General features: G+C 34.0%; 2 protein-coding genes across 3 annotated transcripts; one reads left to right on the top strand and one right to left on the bottom strand.

Moving 5' to 3' along the window:
- Window positions 1-1,619: 1,619 nt before the first annotated feature.
- LOC147514007 (uncharacterized) lies at window positions 1,620-4,859 on the top strand. Of its 2 annotated transcripts, XM_086597388.1 has the most exons (6): window positions 1,620-1,760; window positions 1,986-2,058; window positions 2,166-2,224; window positions 2,315-2,547; window positions 4,050-4,101; window positions 4,438-4,859. In XM_086597388.1, the coding sequence occupies exons 2-6, from the start codon at window positions 1,992-1,994 to the stop codon at window positions 4,615-4,617; spliced, it is 591 nt and encodes a 196-aa protein (XP_086453514.1). In that variant the 5' UTR covers window positions 1,620-1,760; window positions 1,986-1,991; the 3' UTR covers window positions 4,618-4,859. The 2 variants fall into 2 exon arrangements, with proteins under 2 accessions (XP_086453514.1, XP_086453513.1); XM_086597387.1 differs by lacking the exon at window positions 1,620-1,760 and having other exon boundaries at window positions 1,959-2,058.
- Window positions 4,860-12,473: 7,614 nt separating this feature from the next.
- On the bottom strand, window positions 12,474-16,473 carry LOC147514006 (uncharacterized). Its single transcript, XM_086597385.1, has 4 exons — window positions 15,931-16,473; window positions 13,948-14,454; window positions 13,027-13,173; window positions 12,474-12,818 (listed from the first exon to the last, which is right to left on the bottom strand). Exons 1-4 carry the CDS (start codon window positions 16,033-16,035, stop codon window positions 12,729-12,731), a joined length of 849 nt encoding a protein of 282 aa, XP_086453511.1. The 5' UTR covers window positions 16,036-16,473; the 3' UTR covers window positions 12,474-12,728.
- Between the last annotated feature and the right edge of the window lie 3,671 nt (window positions 16,474-20,144).

Below are 20,144 nucleotides of genomic sequence, written 5' to 3'. Positions count from 1 at the left end.
TTTCTTTCTCAATCTCTTGTGTAGTTTTGTCAAAACGGTTTTGACAAAACCGCGTGATTGAAACCCAAGCCTACTCGGTGTTGGCAAAACTGCGTGAGAGATTTGATACAGTACCAAAGCTAGAACCAAATATTGGCCGATTTGGTGTTTTCATCATTGTTGAAAAAACACCAAATAATTAGAAATTTAGTGTTTGATGCTAGGTTGGTATCACTCCTAAAAATGCTATAATCCCAAATTGAAGACAGAAAGATAAATTAAGCCCAGATTTCGAATTCTCAGGCCTGGGCAAGTACTTCAAAGTTCATACATGGAGGGGGCAATGTCAACTTTGGAGTTGCCAATAAAAATATTCCCAGATGCTTCCATTGTGAACTGTGTATAAAGACTGAAAAAAGAAATGCCGCATGAGATTGTGGGCTTGTGGCCTAGGAGTTGCATAGACAAAACTCTTTGTAGGGTGACATCTCATCATTGTTGAAAAGTTTCCATACCTGCAACCTAAACTCCTCAACCTACAAGTTCGTAAGATTGTGGCACTCAATCAATTGATCAAACCAATCAACACTCCAACAGTAAGATTGTGTATGCCTCAGTTTTGTGGACCAACGGGCTTTGGCCATAACTAGGTTCGAAGTCAGGCTTCCACAGTTCCACACCCGCAAAATAAACGGGTCGGGTACGAATGTTAAGCAAGACAATTAGACCCGTTAACCCATTGTCAACCTACAAGCCCAATTAGGGGTGATAATTTGGCCCTCAGGCCCTCAACCCGCCCCGACCCGCCCCTCAAAATTGCATGGTCAAGCCCTTAAAAGTTAGCCCTCACAAATTTGAAGGCGGTCAACCCGGCCCTCATGCTTATAAGGGGCGGGCTAGGGCCTAGGATATGGAACATGATCCCGACTCCGACTCTCATTAAGCCCTCACCAACCCTCACTTGAGTCTCATATTTTTTCTTGTTATTTTATATTATTTTTATATATATTATATTCTAATTATCTAAATTGTAAAAAAAAAAAATCACTAAATTAGTTTTCAATAGATGATAAATTAGAACATAAAACAACATATGTTTTTTTTTAATTAATTGAATGATAGATATATAAGTGGTACATAAAATCAAATCCAACCTAACAATACAGTTAAATATGAAAAATATAGATGTTTTAAGAGTATTATCTCTTTCACCATCTCTATATATTTTTTGTTTTTCTAAAGGTATAAGAATTAGTTTTGTATACTTAGTTAAAATTGATATACATAATCAAAATATGATAAAAATAAATAAAAAAAAATCACAAAAAAAATAGTAAACTAATAAAGTATAATTAGATCTTGCTCGACTTTTGGCTCTCATTTAGCCCTAAAAAATGAGGGTCGAAAAACGGATTAAGGGCTTGACTTTTCATACTTGACCCTACTCGACCCAGCCCTCAATACAAAATAGAAGCAGGCTGACCCGACCCTCAATCACAAGGGCTTTTATGGTTTGAGGGCCGGGCACCCCCTAAGCCCAACCCTTAACTTGAGTTTAAAGTTTCCGCGTCGGACGTGAAACTAAATTGTTGGGTTATTTTAAACCGAGTTTGAAATCCGCCGACCTTGACATAATAAATAGCAAATTTTCCTTGATCTGTTTTTTCTATTTTTCCGTTTCAAGAAAACTCGTTTAAATCTTCTTCAACAAACCCTAGTTTTCTATTTTCTTTCTTCTTCTCAATTCAATCACACGAAGATTTTCATCTAACAACAAATCTGTAAGTTTTTCCTTTCTATTGTTCTTGAATTTCTCATTAACTGATTTGCATCTGTGAAAAGGTTATATTGGGTTTCTTTTGATAGATTGATTATGTTTTATTGGTTTTATTTGGATCTAATGAAACAATATTTTTCTTGTTTAGAAACCCTAAATTTTCAATTAATGAATGTTAGGAAGAGTATATATTTAGGGTTTAATGAATGTTTTGATGTTTCCTCATCAGTTCCATATGGCATCTAGAACATTTGTTGCTGAAGCAATTGCTCTTACTGACAAGAAATTGAGCATGTCTTTGGGTAAGTTAGTAATCATCTTTGGAGATTGTAGCTCATAAATATGTGAAACAGTTTTGGTTAGAAGTGGCTTGTGGTTTGTGAATAACCTATATTTGTTTGAATGGCAGATGATATTATTGAGATGAACAAGAAGTCTAGTGCAAAAGTTAATAGACAAAGGTCTTCGGTAAGTGATGAAAGTTAGTCTCTTTGGCTGGAGTTTGTTTCCAATTTATCAGAATGTTAATCGTTCTATCCTTTTGTTGATGTTGTACAGAACAAAAGCCAAAAGCCTTATAATACTCCTGCTGGCAATGGGAATTCATCCAAGGTCAGGCGGTTTATGGATTCTAGATCGTCTCTAAGACAGGGGGCACTTGCTCAGAGGAGATCAAATTTTCAGGGGAAGCAGTTTCCCATTGCAACTGAAGCTGCCAGGAAGGCTGCTACTGCTCCTCTTCGCAACAGGCCTCTTAATCATAACAGGATGGCTAACTGGAATAAATCAAGGTATTGCAATTTATCCATATATTAAAGTTGCACTGTGCTAGGAGTTTGTAGTATGTTGTCTAATTTGATTAATACATTCTTCTCAGGTAAATTGTGGGTCTTTTCCTGTGACTGATATCTGTCATGTATCTCTACTTAGTTCAAGATTAAGGGGCTTTTGATATATTCATTGAACCATCATGGTCAGAGTGAACCAAAAGCATCAAACTGGGAATGTTAATCATCTTAAATTATGTGTGGAGTTGGATTTTCTGGTTTTCTATCTGTGCTTACAGTTTCAAGGTTTATTCTTCTAGTTGTGGTACGAAGTGGTACCTTGTGTATAAGGAGAGGTTCCCTGGGTGCCTATCACACCTTGGATTGGTATTACCGGGGACTTGATTGAGCTGGAAGTTGTTGTGTTTGGATGGTATGCACCTAAGTCTGCTTGGTAGGGTTGTTAGTTCTAAAATTGGAATTGGACATTGAGATTGTCATGATAGTTTACTTCAAAGGTCAGTTGCAACTGGTAGTTCTTTGGTTATATGTTGTGGAAGTCTCGATAAAATTTGACGCGCTTCAGGTGAAGTCAGCAATATGTGTTGTAGGACCAGCATTGGCTGCTAAGCTAGTTAAATTTGATGAAGTTCAAACTTTCTTGAAGGTTCTATTACTTTGATTTCTATTGGCTAGGACCAGAAAGTTGTAATCACAACTTGGTTTCAATAGCATTTTGGAAGAACCTGTGTCCTCAATTATTCAGACACTTCTCTGAAGGGGGACATCTGCTGCCTCACAATTTTGCTCCTTGGTTTTGCCTTTGGCCGGGAAGTGCTTAGTTATACCCATGAATTTTTTCGCTTCTATCGCTACTTTTTGCCCACAATTTCTAAGGCTATTCTGGTTGATTGGGCTCTTATGACCTATCCCCATTCACATTTGATATCGAAGCATGAAAGCAATTCACTCGCGTATTGTCCATTTCGATACGTTCTTGCATATTAACACGTAAGGTTAGATGAACATAAGGGAGTTGAGTATGGCAGCTCTTTGTTACAGACTCTGGATTTGACCTAAGATGATTGTAATTTTGGAAGAAGCATTGGTTGTGATGGGATAATCTGCTTAAGGTTGCACCGAGTTGTATCTCCTTTCTTTCAAGGCATTTCAGAGGTAGCTGTATTAGAGGTTCTCAAACAACTGAGCTCCCAGCCTCCCTCTTGTCATTCTCTTCCAAAGTATTTCTTTTCTTAATTGTAGAATGGCAAGGAAACTTCTCATTGTTTGATCCTTGCTGGACTACTTTCACTGAATTCTGGAGGATGCTTTTCCTATTCTTATTTTGGTTTGAGTAGTCTATCACCTAGCATTAAAAGCTATATTGAAGTTTGTGTGGTAAGTTTTCTTCTCAGTGGGTAGTTGCCAAAAACTTCAGAAGTCCTGTGAAATGGTAACACGTTATCTTCTTTTGAATATTCTTTATGGGATTTATGCTATATTGCGTCCTTTATTGTGTGATGTAGGGTTGGAGTTCCGGCAGTTCAGAGGAGGGCTGATTTTGCATATTCTGGAAAGGTATAAATTACTGTATATTGCAATTATAAGAGGCAACTAGCTTCATGTTTTGGGTGGTTGACTCTCTGTGCGTGCATGCATACTTGTTAGTTATTAAGTGTCTCTCGGAATTGGTTTGGTCATGGACTCATGGTTTCTCTCTGTGCTGATATTTGATTGATTGCATCACAGTAGTCAGTTTTGAGATAAAGTATATTGTTGAGATGTTAACTATGGGTGTGGGGGGATGTTTGCAAATATTCTTTTTTGGAGCAGGATGTCAAATTGTTTCAGAAATTGATTGTAATGCTCAATGCGTGTGGTTTTTAAAATAACTGATTGGATTGTTGTGCACAGAACCAGCACCAGCAAGCAAAGATGGTGCTTAAGCAGAGGCCTCAGACATTGGATTCACTTTTTGCAAATATGAAAGAGCAGCGGATGCGTGTGCAGCAGAATGTGGCACGACGTGCTGGACCAGTTGGTTTCCAACCACGGCAACGAGGAAGAGGTCGATTTGGAAACTTTGCCAACTAAGTGGGGTGCTTAGTTACAAAAAAAGGAGTGAAGAATATGGCTTTTCTATAATCTCATGAATCTGTGGGATTTTATTATTTTCCCAGTTCAATAGGATTACTCTAGTGGTAGTAACTGACTGATGTGTTATTGGGCGGCTTTTAAAAGTATATATATTGCTGTCAGTAGTATTTTCATATGAAATGTTGTCAACTGTTACAAGAACATGATATTGGCGTGTATAAAAGTTCTGCTTTTCTTCAGTGTTTCTTTGTTAATGTTTGTGGTCCCTGGCTTGGTATTTTAGCTTTATAGGTACAGAGAATTAGCTTTGCCATTTTACTGGTTGAAATCTGTACGTCGATGATAAATTGCAGCAAACAATGGCATTGGGGGCATGGCAATATAACTTACCTAAGAAATCATATTAATCAAGCAACAAAAGATAAATATTTTAGAAAAACCAATTCATATTTTAGACAAATTTTCTTCTTAATGAAATAAAATACATGTGCCGTTAAATTGAATAGCCTATATTATACATACATAGTAGAAATCCTTAAGAAATTGGCATTAAAACAAACAGTGAAAAAATGGCATTAAAACAAACAGTGAAAAAATGGATCTTGGTTTTGTATGTGGTTTAAAAAGGAAGAAGGGCGGATTAGAATGCGTTCTTGTGATGTAATAAATTGGGTCTTCAGTCTTCACTATTGGAATTTAATCTGATTATTTTGCCTTGAGCTGCAAACTCCTGAAAAAAGAAACCTCATCCTTCTCATAGAAACACTTAACTTTTCACCACATGTATACACAGATACGTCTAAAATATTCCCCAACGCTCCCGATCCCAGTAGAGATTAGAGAAAAAGAGGAGGGTCAGTATGTGGAAGGCAAAAAAGTTGGGGTTCTATAAATACAAAGGTGAGGTTGGTAGAATGGTTTCATCAAATTCCAGACACCAGCCATGTACCAATGTCTGTCTCTTCTATATTAGAGCTCATCTAAATAATCACCAAAGTAGAAATTAAGGAGGGAAAAGCAAAATCACAGGCATTCCCCCAAGTCTTTAACAAAAAAAAAATTGAATTTCTATTTGCATCAATCGACTATAGAAAGACTCAAAAGTACTAGCCTCTTTGGTGTATGGAGCATAATTTATGAAGTGAGCTTGATTTTCCTAACCCCTATTTCTGAAACCTAACCCGTAAAACTAGAAAAAGGAAGGTAAAACAGTAAAACACCAAAATCCTAAACATTGGATATATTAATCTACGAGATGATTGTAAACTGATTTTGGGAAGTTCCCCCCCTTACCAGCAACATTTCTAACTGTTGCTTGTAATGTTACTCCTCAAGATGCTAACTTGGCCTCTCCTTCAGCTCAAGTTAGTACTACTGCTGCTAATTCTTCATGGAGCTCTTTCTTTAAAGCGAGTCGCTCTGACAACTCTGCTGCACTAAAGAAGGTGAATGTCAACATAGTTGACGGTGTTGCAACAATCCCATCTGAGCTTATCAACAAGGGTATAAATGAGTGGAGCAACTACGTGGTGGGTTTCTTCTTCGAAAGGAGGCTGCCTTACCCACTAGTGCGTGATTTCGTGCAAAAAAACTAGAAATTCAAAGGTGGGTACTCCATCTCTACTGACAAATATTTATTTTACTTCAAGTTTAGTTTAGTGGAAGGCATGAGGCAATTCTTAAAAGCAGACCAAATCTATATCACTGGGAAGCTTTTTGTCATTCAAGAGGGGACACCGGAGGTGGACGCTCGGAAATCTTCTATTAAAACACTGCCAGTTTGGGTAAAACTAATGAACCTACCCAAACAACTATGGACAGATGATGGACTCGACTATGTAGCTAGTCTAATAGGAAACCCTATGTGTATGGACCAGGCCACTAAGCTAAGGCAAAGGCTTAATTTTGCAAAGTTTTGTGTTGAGGTTCCAGTTGATCATGAGTGCAAGAAATCAGTTAGGATCAAGATGAATGAAAAGGAGATGGACATAGACCTTGAATATCCATAGATTCCCGTTGCCTGCTCAACTTGCAAAAAGTTTGGGCGCAAAACAGTCAGTTGTACATTAAACACTAAAACTGTATGGGTAGTGAAAGAGACCAATAACAAACAGAAAGAGCAAATAGTGAATGTACCGACTGAAGTAAGAAGTCATTAATGTGGTGGAAAATAGCACTGCAGCTCAGGACTCCGATGTAATTTCTATATCTCCAGCTACAAAGCAACCTAGTAAGCCAATTGTGCAGAATGTAAATCCCTTCCAAATGATTGAGCAAGAAGAACAAGAGGAGGAATTAAGTTGACCATCAAAAAAGATGTGCAAAGGACCAGGAGATCAAGCAGAAAATTGCAGAGAAGAAGTTCAAAAAGTGAAAAAATGGTGACGCCAAGGGAGGGAAATCCGCAAAGACCTAAAGATTGGGTTGTATTTCTATTAATGGGTTGGTATTTTCAGTATTAATGAGATTTTATATATGTTTTTGGTAATGACTAGGATTTAGTGGTTTAATGTGGATTTATTGGTTTAATTTGACTTGTGGAAAATGTTGTTTTGTTCAACCTACATGACATGGTGTTTAATAATACGAAACTAAGTAAATGCATGATTCTAATGTGCAAAATATGTTTGCTAACATGAGTTGCTTGATAAAATGATGTGTTTGATTAAATGCTCAAGTGAAAAATGAGTATGCGTGTTAGCATGTGTGTGCGAAATGATGATTTTATTAAATGAATGCATATTCTTATGTGTGAAATGATGTTTTTATTAAATGATTGAGAAAGTAATGCCTATTCTTATATGTTTGACATGATATTTTGATCGAATGACTCTTGAATAATGTGTATACTTGGTGTTTCAACTAGAGAATCTAGATTAGTTATGAATTGGAGTTAATAAAGGGAAATTTTATTAGAGGTCTCATTTTGGTAATAATTAATTAACTAGCAAATGTAGCCTTCCTGAACAAATTGAATTCAAAGTGGCCTGATAACAACTATAAGAGTTACATGTTTATCTCTTGAATATTAAAAAGAAATTTACTATATTAGATATTTACATCCATAGTATATAGGAAGACTTGCCTTTTGAATAAGTTAAAACAACGCGAGATATATTCTTTTGTCATTCAGAACTCTTCTTTTCTCAAAGCCTTTTGTCATAAAGAAAGAAAGAGGCTTGGCATTGAGAAGAGAAGAGTTCTGAATGACAAAAGAATATATCACACGTTGTTTTAACTGATTCAAAAGCCAAGTCTTCCTATATACTGTGGATCTAAATATCTAATACAATCAATTTCTTTTTAATCTTCAAAAGATAAACATGTAACTTTTATAGTTGCTATCAAGCCACTTTGAATTCAATTTGTTCAAAAGATAAACATGATATAGTTGCTATATTTGCTAGTTAATTAACTATTACTAAAATGAGACTTCTAATAAAATTTCTCTTTATCAATTCCAATTCATAACTAACCTAGGTTCTCTAGTTGAAACACCAAGTATACACATTATTCAAGAGTCATTTGATCAAAATATCATGTCAAACACATAAGAATAGACATTACTTTCTCAATCATTTAATAAAAATATTATTTCACACATAAGAATATGCATTCATTCATTTAATAAAACCATCATTTCGCACACACATGCTGACACGTATACTCATTTTTCATTTGAGTATTTAATTAAACACATCATTTTATCAAGCAACTCATGTTAGCAAACATATTTCACATATTAGAATCATGTATTCAGTTAGTTTCGTATTATTAAACACCATGTCACCTAAGTTGAACAAAACAGTATTTTCCACAAGTCAAATTAAACCAATAAATCCACATTAAACCACTAAATCCTGGTCATTACCAAAAACATATCTAAAATCTCATTAATATTAAGAATACCAACCCATTAGTAGAAATACAACTCAATCTTTAGGTCTTGGGGGATTTTCCTCCCTTGGCGCCACCATTTTTTCACTTTTTGAACTTCTTCTCTGCAATTTTCCGCTTGATCTCCTCGTCCTTGGCACATCTTCTGTGATGGTCAACTCTGTCTTTCATTGGTGTTAGTCTTTCGCAAATCCCACACTCGACAAGGGATGCCATCTGGTAATAGATAGATGAAGAGAAGAGGTTAGATAATAGATAGATAGAAGATTAGATGAAGAGAAGAGAGATTAGAGAGAGAGAATAAACCTTTTGCCTTTTGATTTTTTTTTTTTTGTCTTTTTGTTCTCCGGAAAATGCTTTCTGGTTACTCACTAAAGGATACGGATTTATAGTCTAGTAAATGGGCTTGGATCAGTTGGATGATATAATTTGGTTTGGATTACTTAAGTTTTGATTTGTAGTAATGAGTCCCTTTTTAGATTGTCTGCGTATTTGAATGCGACCCATTTGCTAACAAATATCATGTTTTCTGGAATCATATGCGCTGATAGCAACATGTTTCCTCTGCATATTGTAATTTCCATTTGAATGTATGTGTCTCATGTGCATAATTGAGAACATTATAGTTCCTGAAATTGGGAATTATCTTTGTAAGCTAAAATGATACCGAAATCCTTCATTTTTTATGTTTTTCTGTAGCCAACAGTTCTCAGTGGCTCACGTATAGATGGAAATGTGTGGAGTGGTCGCACCATTTGAGATTAGAAAAGTTCCACTACCACATAACTAATTGTCTAGAAAAATCTTCAAACTATAAAGACTCGCACTACTAATTTTTTTTAGCAAACTTTCACTACCACACTCCCAAAATTTTCACAACGTACTATAGTAAGAATATTATCAACAAAAAAAATAGTATGAAAAAAAAATTTAATAAAAAACATTCTAATAAACCAACTTTTTTTTTACTTTCTTTTTTGCCTTTACAAAATTATCATTTATCATTTATTTTAAGTTAATAACCATTAAAGAGGGACAAATGTATCTTTGGATATTTGATGGGTTGATGAGACTAAAACAAATAGCCAAAGACCCAAAGCCGAACTGGTCAGTTTGTATAATTCTATTCACCCATAACAAACTAGTATATTGTTCTTTCTTTCACTTTCAATTTTTAAACAAACGGTCACACCTCAACAAAAAAAAAAAAAAAAACAAAACAAAAAAAAAACACAAATTCATAAAAGACTTGTGGCACAACGCAGCTTGTTGCACACTTGTCCTAATTATTTGTTAAAACTTATTATCATTATCAATAAAATTTCCACTTAAAAAAAAAACAAAAACAAAACAAAATAATTTTTTATTTTCAATGTTAATATTTTAGAAGTCTATATAACATTATATATGTTAATGTTATAATGATATATATAACATTATAAGTCATTATATAGACTTATAACATTATATGAACTTAACATTTGTTGAATTGTTGTAGACTTGTGAACTATATTATGTAGATATATATAGACATAGTAGTATCAATTAATGACTTAAATGCTTAAGTAATTAACTTCATCAGTCCATATTAAATTATTAGTAGTGAACGCACTCCAGTTTTGTGAATTGAAATAAATACATAATTTTGTTGATATTTATTGTTTAGACCGTATGAAAAAAAAAAAATAAATAAATAATAAAAAAAAAAAAAAAAAAAATTGCATACGGTTTTTTTTTTTGTGCGGTGGGCCCCCTGTCTTAGAATCCTAGTTCTGTATCTGGGCTCACGTATATATATTATTGTGCTGGTCACTTGAGTTCCAATTCCAAAGTTATTTTTATATCCTGCGTACCAAATGAAAGCACCAGTGTCAGAAATTAGAGACGGAAGATTGTTGTAAGTTGTAACTGCCAGAACTTGAGTTCTAACTTCCATCATAATGTGAAGCTTATGTGTATTATCTTAAGTTGCATGAACTATTACCAAAAGAGCAACAATATGTTTGAGCAGCTGGGGTTTATGTTGATTCTAACCCATGAGGAGTAAATCATTATCATTGATTATCGCCCTTAGACCTATATGTGTCCAATGTCTCAGTTACAACATAATTTACAGAGTTCACCTATGTGCTTTGCATGTCTGGTTATACCTATAGAGTTTTCAAAACGTATAAACATCTAGATGAGTTATAAGTTATAACTCTAGCTTTTCATGTGCCTCTCCTCATCTAGGCAAAAAGTTTACATATAGGTAGAACTCAACTCCAAAGCTTTTGCGCATCGTTTAACATTCTCAATATCTGCTCTGAAAATATCCTGTTTCCAAATTACACGATTCCACGTTTATCTCAATATATGAGAGAAATAAATTAACCAGGTAGACACTTAGGATGGATGGTAAAGAAAGTTGTTCAATAGCCAGAACAAACTTTTATCTTAATGGCTTAAAATGGTTGAAAAGTTCATTTTCAAATCATGGTTCAAAAGAATGCAATATACATGAGAAGATTATTGTTGGTCGAATATATATGAGATGATTAACAATGACCATGATGAGTACCACTTGCGTTGTTTCAAGAGAAAGGTACACCAAGAGAATTTATCAATAACGACTACAAATTTGTAGTCATTGCAGTGGCATTACAAGGTTTCCACACCATAGTTCATCTCGACTGCACAGAAACCACACCGGATGGTGCCTTTGGACATATAAGGCAAGCTCTTACTCTGACGAAGTGCCTTCGTGCAGCCCAACTCCAAAAAGTATTACATCATCATTAGCATAATCAGTTGTCTTAAGCTGCTTCATCCATGGCCTCAACATCCAAAAAGAATATATTACATCATCATTAGCATAATCAGTTGTCTTAAGCTGCTTCATCCATGGCCTCAACATCCAAGGAGACAGAATATATTAGACTCTTGAAAATTAACGGTCAACGAGAACAAAAAACATAGAAGGAGAAACCAATTTTTTCAAATTAATTGAGAAATTTTTTTCAATCTAATATATGTTCATTTTCATTATTCAGTTTTAAAAAAAATTCAGTTCCTTAACTTAATAAGTAAAAGCAGTTTCAGGGACTCTTTAACTTTGCATCCCCTAAAAATAAATTTCCAGCTTTAAGATATTAGTATTTATTCTGCGGGAAATGATCCCAAAGTTCAGTTGAAGATATAATGATCAAAATCTAGTGAACAGACTTATTTGAAACTGGAAAAAAAAAAAATAAAATACTATATGTTTCTTTAATTTTTAACAAAACAATTTGGAAAATGTTTAATTTAATAAAAACATCAGATATTCCTTCAGATGATCAACCTACGAATACAGGTGGAAAATAATTACATCAGATATTCCTTCAGTGATCAACCTACGAATACCGAAGCTTAAATAAAAACAAAATTTAAAGATTGAATACTGAATACTGAATTCTAAAGCTAAATATGTGAAATCTGAACAACTGCCTGAATATGTGCAAATGCTTAACTGAATTCTCTGGAAGGTCAAGTGTCAAAGTCTTATTTAAGAATCTTTAATCCAGGTTCTCAGTACAACTGAGGTATTTTTCTCCAGTGAAGTCCTCATCTATGTGTACAAGTCAGAGTCCTAAAGAAGTTGTCCATACATGCAAATATTTCAGCTTTTTTAAATCATGCATACTTTGATGATTCTATATAAACCTGACAGCATGGAACTGTATAAGGAAAAAAGGTAATTATCGACCTCAGTAAATGGTTTTTTCAGGGCAGACTTTGCCACTAGATCCTTCATTGACTCATAGAAAACCTCACCAAATTTTGCATTGAGCCAATGTCTGCAACTTTGGCTGTTTCTTGTGAGGAGGGCATTATCAACTTCTAAACAGAGTAGAAATGCTAGGATTTTAGGCAATTTCAACTTTTAAAGGACTTTTGGCTATTATGAAGTAACCCACTAACCAGTAATGAGATTATTTTAACTAAAACTACTACCTTGATTACGCACTACATTTAATTGTACTTGTACATAGAAAGGATAGGAATGGATACATCTTATTCAACAAACTTATATACAACTTACGCGCATGTTAACAAACACGACGCGGGCTAAATAGTTCGACTAATCAAGCTAAACCGGGTTAATTACTGCTCATTTTACACCAATATAGGACCCTGTTATAACTTCATTTCATCTACTTGTACCAAACTATCTTCTTACTAATTATTGGTTACTTCTTCAGAGTCTCAGATTCTTCAGTCTTTGCGAACCTTCCCCTGACCCTTGGTTGACTGTCTGCCAAAGCTTTCCTGCAGGCATACTGAAAATGACAAAATTTTAGTGCAATGGTGGGTGTAGCTTTTGCAAGGTCAGCATTCAAGACCTTGCCGCAGGTTAGCTGAACTCAAACTACTTTGTCATCTCAGTATACAATGATGGTTGTTACTCCAGCGATACGGGCGTTTCTAATGACGAGATTCCGTTGGTTCAATATTGCAGGAAACTTGTACAGTTTAACTGACATTTACCTTGATCGTCCTGCCAAAATTCCTCTTCGTCTTCTTCTTCCTGTATCTAGAAAGCTTTTGCAAGCGTTCTTCAATGGCGTAGTTCCCGATACTAGAGGTTCGCTCAATGGAAGAATGGACTAGGTTGGTGTTTCCAGGGCTGAGAGTCTGCAAAAAGACATTCGATTAGTGATACACTATGGTCACAAATAGAACTCCCGAAATGAAGTTTAGAATCTCAAACATGGTTCACGCAATAAACACTAGTGTAACTGAAATTAACATATTTAAAGGAAAATCAAATAAAGACATGCTATACCTGCATTATACTCGGTACTATTTCCAAAACTACAGGTGGAAATAATTAAGAGCAGGCTTTTGGTCAAAACGTTTACTTTATCAATGACACCACCACCCACCAAAGTCAAATGATTCCGGTATTTCTAATCACATCAAAGGTGGAGTAATTTATGATAAAATTGAAAGACACAATCGAACATTCGTCAAACATGAAATTCTCTTAATCAATTATTAATAATAACTGTCTCTATTATAATAAACTCGGTAAATATAAGCGTCATGCATCTATGAGGTCCAACTTCCTTTGTCTGCTTTTGAACATGCTGGTTGATTCCTAGGAGATAACGATTAGATTTTTCTCAAGGTTTCTCAGTAAAACTGAGATGTTTCAGGACAATCCTCATCAATTTGTAGATCTGTCCAAGTAAGGAAGTTGTCCGCTCATGACGTCTATAACGTCACATGCAGATTTCTTTTAGGTTTTCAAAACATGTTCTTGTAGTTCCCGTGATAATCATATTTTGCAGGGACTAGTAGGTAGTAATATTCCGATACCAAGGCTTCTTAAGAATATGGAGAGAAAAAAAAGGTAACATGCCAATTAATAATTATAAGAATAATAGTGTGAGAATCGTATATAACCTGCATGTCTCCCTCACTGTATGCCCTTCGCATCCCATAAACAGTTTCAAAGTCCACTCCTTGAAAATCAAGAAAATTTGGTCTTGCTGCACTTGCCGGAATCCACTCCATTGAGGGCAAACACCCTGCGCTAACACTTTTGTAAACGGATCTCTGTGAAACAAAACTAAACTCTTCCGGATTCAGAGCCTCCTCCATCTGTAAGGCAGGAAGCGTTATCTCGGCCTCATTAAATGATTCTTTCATAGCAGAATTTGCCAAAAGGTCTTTTTTACACTCATAGAAAACCTCACTTAACAGGGATTCGTTCTGCATTGACCCGATGTCTCCTGATTTCATTGTTTCTGGTGACATGACACCTTCTCCACAGGAAATCATTGAAATAGCTGAAGCAACAGGATCAAAGACCACAACAGGCTCTTCAATGATTGGTTCTGGAGCTTTAAATAGATCTCCTTCTGCCCCTAGGTCATATTCCAGTATAGCGGAGGTTGAAATTAAGTTGCTCTGTAGGTAAAACAAAAACAAAAACAAAAAAAGAGTGAATACCTACACGTTATGCCCATAACAGAAGACATCATTATTGACACCCAAATCTAAAGACACTGGCAACACCACCACAATACATTTTAATTTATGTAATACATCTTATACACAGATACTTAAAAAATAATTGTATCAAAAAGATATCCAGTCAAGACTTGTTATTAAATAAGACAGTAATCTAGTTGAAGGTGCAGATAGTAAGATCTTCTTTTCCCTCTATATTTCTGTTCAACTCTTTATTTTCTTTTTCTTTTTTCATGTTTTCAGAAGGTGCCGAGGTAAACAATCTTTTGACATTGGAAGAGAATCGAAAGTGGATACTCTAATTGTGGCCAATGGCCATCAGCCCATCAACAAAATCCTATAAATATTGCACTGATAATTTCAGAACTAGAAATTCACAAATACATCCAACTCATCAAGAAGTTCTTTCAGTGCTCAAAATATAAAATACTGCACTCTGAAATCCGTATCTGATGGTTCTACAGATGAGCAGCAATTTACTCCTTAAGTAACTGCAATAGTCCTTCTTCAGAAGGAAATAAAAAGATAATACAAAATTATGAAAACAAGGAATAAGTAACATAATCTTATTGACTTGTAAATTCACAAACAACGTGACTAAGTCTGGCTCAGTAATATGCTGGATTTACTTTCAACCTCAGATATCAAGTTTAAATCAATTATTTACAAATCAGAGAGTTGTCCATGAACAAAAAGTTAAATTTGTAATGAAGCATCCACTATGGGTGATAATGCAAGAGGCTTGAGGTCTGGCATAGAGTATACTGTAGAACTATTTCATTTTCTTTTGCTCATTCTTTTCTGCGTCTATAATCTGTAGTGATAATTTTTGAAAATGTAAAATATATATTCCCAAAGATATCATAAAAAACAAAAATAAAAATAAAAAGGCAACAAAACGCAAAGAATTTTATAAACATGGAAAGAAGCTTTTGAACCTCAATGCACAGTTCCACTATGTTCCTCTAAATGACCAAAATGCCATTGCCTTTTGATTCCCAAAGAGGGCCAAAAGCTTTGAGTGCTCTCAATTGCTTTTATGGTACTTCCACAAGCAAAAGTTAAGTGATCTTTCTGCTACTTTTTAGAGTTTCTTATCTTTCCACAATGAGTTTTCAGACCATAATAAGGAGTTGGAAACAAAACCACAACTTTTACTTTTTCTCTAAACTTTAGTTCACATTAGTAATAGCAATCTCAATTGCCAAGAAACAAAGACTACAATCCAATTAAATTCATCTGAAAATCCAACTAAATTCTATAGAAATATACACCTTGATCAAATCATACAAACATAAATAAAACTAAACAATCACAAATTATAAACAAAAACCCACTACTAAAACAAGCTAAATTTGTCTAAAGAACTAAACTTTATAAGAAAGTAAACAAAGATACTAGTAAGAAATATACCAGTGAACCATTTGATTTCTGAATTCCACATAACTCCTCAAATGACTGAAATTCTTGACTGAAACTCTGGAAGTAAGGGTACAATAGTCCTGTCTCTGCATACATTCTCACCTTCTCTCTCTCTCTCTCTCTCTCTACAAACCCCAAAGCTTTCTACAGTGTCAAAAGAGGAGTTGCCAAAAAGAAAGTGAAGAAGAAATGAGGAAGTATCTGAAATGGGCACATACGTTTATAGAGGTTTCTTTGTTCTCTGTTGTGAGTGTTTTGTTTTTATTTATCAAGCAGTGTGTAGTACTAAGTGACAAGTGATGTAATTTAAAGTTGTTTTGTCTTCTTAAGGAGTATGACTTCTTTAAGTTTGTCACCGTTTATTTACTTGATCTAATGGTGAATGATTTATGAGGATGTTGTCTACGTTAGGATGGTGGTAAAATTGCTTTCAGTCATATTTTAGTTTTGGATTTATGGCAACGACAAAAGATACGACAACGCGGGGGTGTGTGTTCTTAGGCTTCATTATTAAGGTTAAAGAGTGATTAACTTAGTTTTTATAGGCTTATGTGTGTATACTGTATACTATTATTAAAGATAGACATCTAAACTTAAAATCAATTGGAAATTTGGAATAAGAGGAAAAGGCCAAGGATTTCTGTACTTGATATTAATGAAAGAGTCCGGTTCCTCTATAACCGGGTACAGAGATTGATCTTTGTACCACACACACGTCTCGTATCTCGACGCACACACACACATAGGTATCGAGGCACACACACACATCTCGATTTCAAATCAACGGTGAGATAACACAGGATCTCTGTAACCGGTTGTAGAGATCTTGAACCCTTAATGAAATGTTTAACTTTTAACAAATGAGTGATGGTAAATGTCAAATAAAAAGTATATTATAAAATTTCTATACGAGGTATGATTGCGTTGTTAGATTTGACTACTTAGAGCATCTCTAGGTGGACGCATTTGTGGTCGCATTCTTCAAATTTGAAGAAATGCGTCGGAATTTTTGAATTCCAACTCTAGGTGGACGCATTCGTGGTCACATCACCTGCTTGTTCGCATTCTTGTTCGCAAATTTGACAATTTGGATGCGGATGCGACGCGACATTGCAAATGTCGTCCCACAATTTTTTTGACTTTGACCAAAGACCACACAGCGCCATTGGGTTATCGCTATCGCGGCACCCTAATGTCGTAGGGGTTTTTTTTCACTAGCCGCTCCTAATGTCGTGGGTGGGTTTTTTTTTCACTCTGCCGCGCGGCGCCTTAACGTGGGTTGTTTTTGGTAATGAATTCGCGGGTTTGTTTTCAAATTATCAAATATGAAGAAATATGCGACCATTTAGAAATCTTTCTTATTGAAAGCATCTCCAGGTGGCTTTATATTTGGTCGCATCCTTCAAATTTGAATGAATTCGTGGATTGTTTTGTGGTCGCATCAATTTTTGTTTCGCAAATTTGGCAATTTGGATGCGGATTGGTTTGCAAATGTCGCCCCACTTTTTTTTGACTTTGACCAAACTTTTTCATTAACAATTCTTCAAATTTGGAAGAGCCACTCTTATCCACCACAGCGCCATTAGAAATGCTCTTATTAGAACTTTATTAGCAAAGCTTCATGTCAATTTGTACAGACAAGACAATAAGATTTTTTTTTTATTTGGCAAGTAACAGAGTATTATTTATTAACAACTAGAAAACATGAGAGTGTTACATCGGTCTTCCAGAAACTAGCCCACTAAAGCTTTTCAACTTTTATAATTTCAAAACACAAATGGGTACATATATTTATAGACTTTTCAGTTTTCACCATCCAGTGCAATTACACACTTCAATCCTATATATTATAACTTTGAAAATGTTTTGTGACTTGAGCGCTTGTCAATTTCGAATTCTCCAATTTCATGGTGTGCGGATCTACCTAATCTTATTTATCCCATTAGAAAAATCACTTGTCATACAAAAAATTTCTTGTTATCACGACAATTAAGAACTTAAAATCATGCAGTTTTCGCCCATGTGGCCTGGCCATGTTATACACTTGCGCTCGATGAGGACTTATTTTATGTCGAATATGATCGAAGCGTCTATCACTGACATTTGACCTTTACTATTGTCATTTTCTATTCTAATCAATTACATCTACGTCCAATGTTTAACATTTCAAAACACATTTTTTTTTTTGTAATCAACATCTATCTGCTATCTATATACTAAATCAGAGATCTCAAAAAGAGATTTCTCTCTCTCTTACGTCGCAGTCTAATATGAGAGATGGTATTTTTTTTCTCTTATGTGACACTCTAATATGATTATATGAAATATAGTCTTTTCTAAAAACCTACAATCCATGTACATGAAACCTCTTTTGAGAGTTTGAGTGTATTTGTAATTTTTATATTTTGAGAGTTTGAGTATATTTTCAATTTTTATATATTTGATCAAATAAAAAAAATTATTAAAAAATAGGTAATTTGTTGAAAGTAATTTTCTATTATGAATCAAACACTTTTAGTGTTCCAATTCTTATATATTTAATCAAATAAAAAAATTACTAAAAAATAAGTGATTTGTATAAGCTATGGAGTAGTATATTCTTTGAGGATATGGAAACAATCAATCTGTTTTAGTGATTTGATAGATATTTTAGTGATTTGTACACATTAGGACGTAAGCCGAGCGGTGATGATTTATCGCTAAATCACCATAAATCTAAAAAAACTATTATACAAGCTAGATCGAGTTCAAGATAATTTTCATTTGAAAAATTATGATTAATCTCCTAAACCACAAAGTGAAAAGGTTATCTCAATTTGATCCCTTAGTTTCCAAGTACTTATACACCATAATCGTTGCTCATTAACGTATTTCGGCTTATTTTAAATAAAAATATATTCATATTCGAAAATTTGCCGCTAAATCACCATAAATCTAAAAAAACTATTATACAAGAGTTTAAAATAATTCCATTTGAAAATTTTGGATTAATATCATAAACCACAAAGTGAAGATGTTATCTCAATTTAATCCCTTAGTTTACAAGTACTTATGCATCATAATCGTTGCTCATTAACGTATTTCGGTTTATTTTCAATAAAAATATATTCTTATTCGAAAATTTGTGTGAAACATTTTGTAAAGCCTTTTCAGCACACAAAATATTTAATAGATCCCGGACGTATGCCCGATCCAAAATCTAGTATCTATCTATATCTATATCTTAATATTAAAGCTCCCAAGGGTATTTTCGATTATTATTAAAATTCCATCATCTCCTATTAAAACGATAATTTTCTCTTGTTTGAAAAATGGGAATTTCTCTTCTATTATAACGGAATTCTTCCATATTAAAACAAATTTAACACTTTTAATTAAAAGGGGAATCCTTTTTCCTATTAAAATGAGAATTCCTCCCCTATTGAAAAAAAAAAATCTAACATATCTAATTAAAACGGAATTTTTCTCCTATTAAAACATAGTCTCTCTCCCAATTGAAAAAATAGGTTTTAAAACTTAATTTAAAACAATTTGTTATAAAATTAAAAATAGTTAACTAAAACGGTAGTTAAAATTTTTTTAAAATATAAATGTTTTCAAAAGATTAAGTCAAGGGGTATTTTAAAGCTCTATTAAAAATTCCCCCATTTATTAAAAAGAATTTCTCTCCTATTTGAAAAACGATAATTTTTTATAACGGAAATTATTCTCCTATTATAAAATTCCTTTTCTATTAAACAAATTCTAAAACTTCTAATTAAACCGGAATCATTCTCCTATTAAAATGGGAATTCTCCACCATTAAAAAGGGAAAATCTAGCATATCTAATTAAAATGTGAATTATTTTTTTATTAAAACAAAAATCTCTCTCCCAATTGAAAAAACGGTTTTTAAAACTTAATAAAAAACAATTTGTTGGAAAATTAAAACGGGTTAGCTTACTAAAACCAAGTCCCAATTTTAAAAAAAAACTAAATATTTTCTAAAAAATTTTGCACGGGCATATATTTCTTAAATTAAAGCTCCTACAAAAGGTATTTTTCGAGCTCTATTAAAATTCCACATAATCATCTCTTATTAAAACGGAAATTCCTTTCCTATTTAAGACACTTCTAATTAAAACAGGAATCAATTTCCTATTAAAACCGAAATTCCTCCTCTATTAGAAAAAAAAAAATTCTAACACTTCTAATTAAAACGGAAA

The sequence above is a fragment of the Coptis chinensis genome, chromosome 3, assembly GCF_015680905.1.
Source record: "Coptis chinensis isolate HL-2020 chromosome 3, ASM1568090v1, whole genome shotgun sequence".
NCBI lineage: Eukaryota > Viridiplantae > Streptophyta > Magnoliopsida > Ranunculales > Ranunculaceae > Coptis > Coptis chinensis.
This window is presented reverse-complemented; position numbering and strand designations above follow the sequence as displayed.